The 8,905-nt window shown below is 45.9% G+C and overlaps 1 protein-coding gene across 3 annotated transcripts in view; it reads left to right on the forward strand.

Moving 5' to 3' along the window:
• SHTN1 (shootin 1) overlaps positions 1–7,056 on the forward strand; it is a 103,136-nt gene extending 96,080 nt beyond the window's left edge. For 2 of the 3 annotated variants that reach the window (XM_059173071.1, XM_059173070.1), the window contains one exon: positions 5,273–7,056. In XM_059173071.1, the coding sequence (XP_059029054.1) occupies positions 5,273–5,495 (223 nt within the window). In that variant the 3' untranslated portion in view covers positions 5,496–7,056. The remainder of the gene's footprint in view (positions 1–5,272) is intronic. The other variant, XM_059173072.1, reaches the window with a different exon arrangement.
• Positions 7,057–8,905: the final 1,849 nt, after the last annotated feature.

Below are 8,905 nucleotides of genomic sequence, written 5' to 3' on the forward strand. Positions count from 1 at the left end.
CAGTGCTATTCTGTTGTTAAACAATGGTTGGGTTTTTTTTTTTCATACTTTAAAATTATATCTATTTTTTTCATCAGATAGAGAAGCTGACCCGAATTGAAAAACTATTCTTTGACCTAAAATGGAGTTTTGAAAAGCACACAAAGCCAAAAGAGTTCAGCTTTGTTCTACCTTCATTATATTCGAAAGTATTAAAATTGGGAATCATACAGACAGTCACACCTTCTATTTGAAACTCTGCTGGGAGATTTTGGACAAGTGTATTAAAATCTCCTGGAAAAGAGGGTGCCCAAGGGAAACAATAAACATTACGTTTGCTACAGAGCCGCCCCTGTGCCCTGCCCTACAGACTGTATAAAGGGCTTCGAAAACAAAGTAAGACTTCGTATTTTTACACCAGGGGAAAATATAGAAACTGACTTCCTCTTTGGAGTTTTCCCAGGAAACTACTTTATAAAGGCGAATTTAAATCTTTCCGCTTTCTGTCCTTGGAGGTGGTAAATATGATTGCGGCTTTATTCATTTTTATTGTAAATGAAACAGAGTTCAGACCGTCCGGCTGTGCGTCATTTGCTGGATGGCTGCCACCGACTAATGCAGACGTCCCACTGGGAGACCAGAGAAGAACTATACTTTGATTCACCAGATTGTGTTAAATAGTCCAGCTGTTGCGATTTGAAAGATAGTTACCTCAGAAGTGAAGTAGAAATGAACTTGGCATTTATGCCTCAAACCATTTTTATACTGTTTGGCAATCAGCTTTTCAGAGGTAGCATTTTATAAAATAACTCTCGCCGCTTAAAAGTTTCATTCACTGTAATGTTCAAAATGTCCCACCTTTATATTATCAGTAAAATTAAGCTTGAGTGATATGCAGAATTTGCATGAAATAAGCATTTCCCCCTTCATTTCATGAGCTTTGATTGTATTCAATTGAGCTCAGAACCACATCTATTAGGGCTCTTTTGGGCATTAGTTAATTTGAATTGCAGCCGAAATGTTAGCTAGAATGTTGTTGAATATAATTGGAATGTGGAAAGTTGATTTTGAAAGGAGTTTCATTGAATGCAAACAATGATGTGCTTTTTAAAAAAAAAAAAAATTAGAATGCTGCTCTTTCGTCTCTTGTAATACAGTCTGAGAAATCACAGAGTCCCTTTCTGGAAGTTCAGCTTTGGCAGTGCTGTCTACTGTAGTTCGGGTGCTCCTGGTACCCCTCTGCTCTGGAGTCGGGTCCTTCTTCCAACCCGCAAGTGGCCCCACGTGCCCAGCCCCGCACTCTGGCTCCATTGGCTGCTTTCTAAGAGGGCACCCATCCGGCTTCCTGGAGCGGCACAGATTGCTGCGTTGCCTCTTAGCTCTTAATTCGCTTTTTTTGGTTTTTCTTTTTGTCTTGAAACAGCTCTTGAGCAAACCTAAAATGATCCATGAAAATATTTTGAATGGATCCTAAATGACTACCAGTATGTTGTGGTAAGAAAGAAACCCCAGGAAATCCAGATTCCAGGATTTTAGCCCTGGGTCTGCTCCTAACAAGGTGTGTGCCCTCGAGCAGATCGATTAACTCACTCTTCTTTGGTGTCTTCATCTGACAAATGGAAAGGTTAGACTAGTTCCTGTCCGTCAGGCCTTTCAACCCGAATGGCATGTGAGTTTAGTCTTACTTTATGGAACACCCATAAAATTTAAAACTTGGAGATTTTGTAGCGTACAGGAGAAGATCTGCCATACTTTTCATGGTTGCTAAATATTATTAATTCCTCATTTGTGGTCACTGCACTTAGGTGAAGAATTAAAGCAGAAAAATGGAACTGAATGATAGTCTACTGTAATTCCTGTTGGATTGTGGCATTTGAGCCCCTGGGAGTTTATGTTAGAGGAGAAGCTTTAACCTGCTAGAATCTGCCACCGTGACTGCCCAGAGCAAGAGCCTGGGTTCTTGGCACTGTCACTGATGGTACTCTCTGGCTCTTCCTGTGAGATGGGGATGGAGAGAGATGGGGGCTGCAGAGGAAGGTCTCTCTTTCCAGAAGGGCCCCGGGCAGCTCCCTGTGGGGACCAGGACCAGGCCTAATGTCTCAAATCCAGAGGAGTTACAAGATAACAGAGGGGAAAACAGCAAGGCATAGCTGAAAGGGACAGACTCGGAAAGATACATCTGAAAACAGATTCAGAAAGACATAAACCAGTAAGCATGCCAAAATTAACCTGTGACATCATTACCCTGTTTCTGGAAGAAGCCATCTGAGGTAAGCCTCATGGAAAATGCAGGAAAACAGAGATGGCTCCTAACTCTTGACCTGACTCTGCCACGGGTTCTTCCCTCCCAGCCTCATTTTGCTCCTCGGTTAAAGGACCACTTGGACTTGATGATTGCTGCAGTGCCTTTTAGCCTTAACCCATTGGGATTCCAAGTCCATGGTCATTATCCTGGAGAAATCAGTTACTCTGACTCTCAGTGCAGAGATTCAGAGAAATTGCCCACAGCGCCAAGTTCAGCAATAATCAACAAAGGAAAAGAGTTCTCAAATTGTAGGCTGTGGGTGACTTAATAATAGATTAATCTACAGTTGAGAAACTTACTTCAGGAAAGAAGAACAATTCTCTAGACGGAGATAATTTGGGCCAATTTCATCCTGACCACACAGGGTGTCTGAGTTTTCAGTTCAGTTGACATCCAGCTATCTTTTTTTATCTGTGCTCTGAGAGCATCTCCTGGAAGTTTTCACTTCTAGCCAAGGCAGAAAGCTTTTTTCAGATGTGTTCCTCCCCACTTCACTTGCAGACACACACGGGCTCGAAAACATTTGCATTGGTTCTGCAGAAGGAAGAAGGTCAGTGTGGGTCGATGGAAGTTGCTCACCTGGAATGAGGTGAAGCTTCCTTGCCATGCTCAGAGCGGACTGGCTGGCTTAGTTAGCGGTGGGCTCCGTGACAAGATGGCGGAGTCGGACTGGTGGCCAACCTACGGACGGTTGTGTCTTTGCCTGGAACAACTTCATTTCTTTAAATTCCCTTGCCCCTTTGTCTCCAGGTTAGGGTTGACCACAAGAGAACTCTGCGTGAGATTGAGAAGGCAGCAGTGGCCTAGTAGTCAGCTGTTTTGTTCTGACGGCCCGGAAAGTCCATGTAGGGCAGGTGCTACTGTGGTTCATGTGAGGTATCACCTAGTTGGCCCACAGTTTTCCCAGCTCCCCCACCTCCTCCTCCAGCGTTTCCAAAGTTTAGACTAAGAGTGTGTGCAGTTCCCTGTGTCAGGCTCCAGGGTGTCCTGCAGGTGGTCTGCATCGCGCAGTTAGAGACTGGGCAGGACGGATGCACCTCTGGTTTGTCTTCCATCTCTTGCCACTTTTCGCCCACCTTCCAGTTCCTCGCTGGAACTGCGGACTTCAGGCCCAGCCTCCAACACAGAGGCCACAGACTCCCCTAGACGGACTGGCTCTTTCCCTTGCCCGACGACTAATTCGGATTGTAGAGCCCGCGTCTCTCTCATAGTGGTTCTGCTCCTCTGCCTGTACCCTAGTGGACACTGTCTTCCAGGTGTCGCCTGGGTCCAAGAAGGTCAAACCAGGTACCACTGGGGAAACTGTGGGGAAAATTCCCAAAGCATGGCAACAGATGACCCGAGAAGTGGATCTTTGGCCAAGGTTGACTGGTAGTGTCCTGGTGTTTTCTAGTGACAAGGGTGTTGCCGAATCTGGCCTCCCTCTCACGCTCCTGGCCATCCCAGTGCTTTCACCACTGCCACAGGAGACCCTGTGTGTTTGTGACCTGTCGTTGTCAACAAATGACAATATAACCGGGCAGCCAGGGGGCGTGGCTTCCAAACTTTTGGACAGGTTCCATAGTGCTGGTCAGAAAGCGGGAAGACCCTGGTTGTGCGGTTTAAGTTTGTAGTACCTGGGGCCGGACCCTGGGGGCTGCTTTTTCTCAGTTGTGCATCTGTTCTGCTGTTTTTGTCATAGAAGAGAGACCTCCAGACCTATTCACACCAAAGCCTGGGTTGCCAAGCCTCTCATGCTTCATTAGTATCCGCCCATTTACGCCACAAGTGGATCCGTGCTAGGTCATGGGTAGAAGTGTGAACAAGGCTAACAGTCCCTGTTTCGTGGACGCTTCCACTTTACTTGAAGAGACAGATGTTAGACAGCTAATTACCCGGTGTTGCATGACTGTGGGGAGACCAGCAAGGGGGAAGGAGCAGGTGATAAAGGAGTGGCCTGCTCCTGGGGTCGGGGAACAGTAGCATCAACTCTTGCAAGGGGCAGGGCGAGCAGTGAGCTCCCCAGTACAAGTCTTGGCATCCAGAGTTGGGACGGGGGTGTGCTGGTTCGTGCTTAACATCTTAGCATTTGCCAAGAAGATCGGAAGAGCCCCTGCCCTGTCTGCTGCATACCCATCAAGCTTCAGGACCAGGTCAGGTACCCCAATACCTTCACAGGGTGGCCTCTGACTAGGACTCCTGAGAGGAGTAGGTGCCAGCGGCCGGCATTCCTGACCCGTGGCAAGAGAATACACAGATAGCTCTGTCGCAGAGACCGTCACCCACGTAGCTTGAGAAGAGGAAGCTTCTTGCATCAGAATAGAAGGGAAGAGGGGGAGCCTCTGTGGAGAAGGAAACAGCTTCTGAAATTCCTTAAGACATTTCTCAAGGAGCACGATTCTCCTTTTTAGAAAGAGTTGATGGTCACTTAGCATTTGAGCTTATTGCCTGGATTCTTCCATCGGCCTCAGTCCTCCCTGAGCCTCTCCTGGCCTGACCAGATTTATTCTTGTCCGTCCTGGCAGGAGCATCTCAGCTCTACCTCCTCGGCGGGGGTGGCTCCCTTCGCTGGGAGCTAGTCTGCCACCAGGTGTCGCCAGGGACGTGCAGGGGGTGGGCGTGGGACTGAGGGGCTCCTGGGTAAGTGAAGGTGGGACAGGAGTCTGGGTGGCAGCAGGGAGGCCCGCGCGGCACCCAGGAGCTTTGCACTTCTTGAGAAGAGTGTGTAATTAACAGGTAGGTGCCTTTGGCTTTTTAACACTTCCATAGTTAATTGCTCTGACTTTTTCCGCCTTCTTTCTTCTGGCCTCGCGCTCCTAATGTCATCTAATAGCTCCTTTTTTCTTTTAATGGCTGGCACCTCAAAGACCACTTTGTGCATGTTAATTAGACTTAGAGCATTTGGTTTTTTTTTTTTTTTTTTTTTTTTTTTGGTTGGTCTGAGTCCAGGAATATGAAAGCCAAATATTTGCTGTTTTTTATTGTTTTGTGTAACTGTTCTTCCTCCAGGCCTCTCAGTAACACCGGACACAGGAGCGAGAGTTCGGGCCATGAGCAGCGAGCGGGACCCGTTGTAGTTTTAGATCCTGTTTCCACACATGAACCCCAAACCAAAGACCAGGTCACTGAAAAAGATTCCACTGCACGCAAGGATGGCGAAGAGGAAATAAAACCGGAACACAAAGAAGACGGCATTGAGAAAACGAGAGACGCAGACAGCTCCCACTGCTGATCCGTACCCCAGAGGGCTGATGGGTGCACAGACCCTTCCCGGAGGGGTACGCGATCCGTTCTGGTGTGTTGGCAAGCGCCGTAGACATTCTGTTCTTGTCACTGTACTCAGAATGCGGGCTCTTTTCTGGTGTCACTTTTGTAAGTAATTTACCTATAAACATAAGTAAGCTCAGCAAAATACACATCCTCTGTAGGTTTTGTTTTTCTTCCTAGGGATAAGATATTTTTTTCGAATTACTGTGTTAAGTGTGACTTCTTCTGGAAGGTCACAGAAAATTCGGGTGTCTGTCATTTTAGGTAACGTGCATACCACTCATCAAATGTACTGCTGAAAGTCTGCAGGGCTGTGGATGAGTGGATGAGTAGAACTGTCCAACTTTAAGGAGATTTAAAACCCCCTCTCCCCAAAGCAGCTTCTGTTTTCGGTCTGATCTTTGGAGAGAGAAACTGGAGCAGCGTGAAAATTGTGAGGCACCGTGGTGTACAGATCACTTTCTAGGATATACCGAGATAAGCTTCAAATTTAGGAGCTACAGACATCAAACCAGCCCTCCCAGAGACCAGGCTAATTGCATGCATTGTCAGCTCTGGGACGGGGCATGTGCACCAGTGACTGTGTCCAAAGTCATTCCCGGTGGGAATGCGCTGGTGGCCCAAATGTAGAATGGAGGGGAAAGTCCCAGCCTTGGATTTCATCAGGTGCTATCTCAGTAAACCATGTGCCCTGTGCTCGGAGCTCCTCGTGTTTTCTCCCATACTGAGCAGCACCAGTACCATGGTTTATCGCGATTTGTCGCGATTTCTTCTGCACAGTGACGAGAAGTAATAAGCACACAGTTTTCTTGCTTCACTGCTGTTCTACATTACACAGGTTTCTTGTGTGCGTTTGTGTGTTTTCTTAAAGAAATTAAGTGGTAGTTAGTCTCTAAAAATACGTTTCAGTCTACCACAGTGAATAAATAGAAATGTAATCAGGGATTTTTAAAAAAGAAAAAAAAAAACTTATACAGCTTTTTCCACGTTGATTGTTTCCAAATTGGTGTTTATTTAAAATAAGTGGTAATGTACTTGAATGCATTTTTTATGACAATGATTCAGTAATGGTAATTTTACTATTAAAGAAAGTGGAAGGTTTAGTTTTGTTAGCGTGGCTCAGCATGTAGCTGTCAGGTGTTTCTCACCTAAGGGCAAAAGAAAATGATAGTAATAATGTTAGTGGTTGTGTTTCGTTTTTGCACGTGTGCTAAGCGTAGGCTCGAAGACGCGGGTAGGCAGGGAAATCAATGTACTTCCTAAATTTGGAGATAATTACCCTTCTGTAGCTTTGTTATGCTTGCCTGTTTCCATGTTCTTCCAGTGATGATTTTACAGTTACTTATCGGTTTACTCATGGGGAATTAAAATGTAATGTTTTCCAACTGTAATTTTCCTAATGGAATAATAGTGCTCTAGGATATACTGACTACAGACTGCATTAGCTCTGAGACAAGTTCTGTTGTGCTGTGATTGGAACTCTCCTCGCCACACTTATTAAAAAGCACTGACAGTTTCCCACTCAAGGTCAACTGTGGTTATTGACAGTTTTGGTTGAGTTCCCCAAACCAGTCACTATTCGGTAAGAAAATTGCCCAAGAGTCCATGACTTTAGTCATTGTTTGTAATCGGCACCGTGGTTTATTCTGAGGACTTTTACCTCGTGTTTTCTTCATGCTCTCCTTCCTGGGTCTGACAGGAGTCTGCCGGCAACGGGTTTTACGTACACCTAGGAGTAGAGGGACACACAGGAGTAGAGGGACACACACACCCATCATTCCATATTTCATCACACTCATCAGCAGGATGATACCCTTAGGAAGACACTGTCCATTCCAGGGTAAGACGGTAATTGCTTGGTGAGATGTGTTGCGGGGCCCGGCACCAATCAGTACCTGGTCTTTGAAAGTCTTGTCTTTTCCAAGTTGCCTTCTTACTTCGTGGTGGTCAGAAAGCACTGAAAATGAGCTTGGTGGAAAGGTATATGATGTAGGATTTTCCTCCCCTTGTTCTGCCTGCAGTATTTCTTTTCATATCAGTGTTGGGGTTTGGCCCACTGGGGTGCCATTGTCAGCAAACAGCCCGAGACAGGAAAACCCAGGAAGACCAGCGCACGTGTCTTCAGGGGAAGTTCTTAGCTATTTCCTCAAAAACATTATAAATGAGTGAAAAAGATGGGTGTCATGGCTCCCGCCATTCACCGGCAACTCTTCTTTCCTCACTTTCTTTGTTAACAGCATGTTGGAAATGGAATCCTACAGGGACAGATGATTGTCATCCTTCCAGACCACCTTTAGGTTGTAGGTTAGGTAAATGCGGGTCCATATTACAGAATCCGGGATGATTTCTCTGTGTGTGTTGAAGGGCTTTCATCGTGGAACAACATCAGCTTATGTGGCAGGATGTTGTGAAGAGAGGACAGCTGTCCAGCATCATCACTGACCTCAGAAGGATCATCAAGCAGCCTTTATGTAACAGATTGGCTCGGTTTGGAAGTTTCTTCCTGGAACTAACATTCCCCAGTCCCATCGTCACTGATTTATATGGGGTTTGCCTAGTCTCTTTTACTTTTTTTTTGTAGATAATTTCCATAAGTGTATAATCCATGTTTTATACTGATGACATATTACCATATATATATGGAGAGAGATATAAGTAGAAATTGTGTTTCTCACTTTGAGAGATTAGAATGTTCCCTCTCCATTGGTGACCCTAGTCCTTGAGTGAGGAAGAGGTGGACGGGCTGTGCCCTACATTGAAATGAAAGTCCTGACCTGGTCGAGATAATAAATGACCTCTTGGGTTAATTTAATTTTGTTATTAACTTAGTTTATAAATTTTTGTGCTGGTTCCATTCATTTAATCATGATAATTCGTGTTATGGTTCCAGGGCAGACTGTCTGATAATCTCCCCTATTCCGTGTGTGTGTGGATATGCGCAAAGGCTATGCAAACACCCAGTCATGCTCTGCCTGTTTTAAATGAATTTTCCAGGAGCGCCTAGGTGGCTCAGTAGGTTAGGCATCCGGCTGTTGATTTTGGTGTCCGGTCATGATATCAGGGTCGTGAGATCAAGCCCGGTGTCTGGCTCCGTGCTGTGTGCGGAGCCTGCTTGAGATCCTCACTCTCCCGCTGCTTTTGTCCCTTCCCCCCTCTCAAAAAACACAAAAAACCCCAAAACCATAAATAAAATGAATTTCCTTACAGTTTCTCTTACCTCACTGTGTGTTGCTAAGCACCAGGACAGGCAGTAGCAGCCACAAACAGGCACGGTTCTCCCAGCTTAGATACCAACCAGCCCTCCTGCCCCGGGCTCTGAGAGAACGTGCCACTGAGCCCATTTTAAATCACTGCTTTGAGCATAAGGCCCTGGTG

Source organism: Mustela lutreola, chromosome 4 (assembly GCF_030435805.1).
Source record: "Mustela lutreola isolate mMusLut2 chromosome 4, mMusLut2.pri, whole genome shotgun sequence".
In the NCBI taxonomy this organism is placed as follows: domain Eukaryota; kingdom Metazoa; phylum Chordata; class Mammalia; order Carnivora; family Mustelidae; genus Mustela; species Mustela lutreola.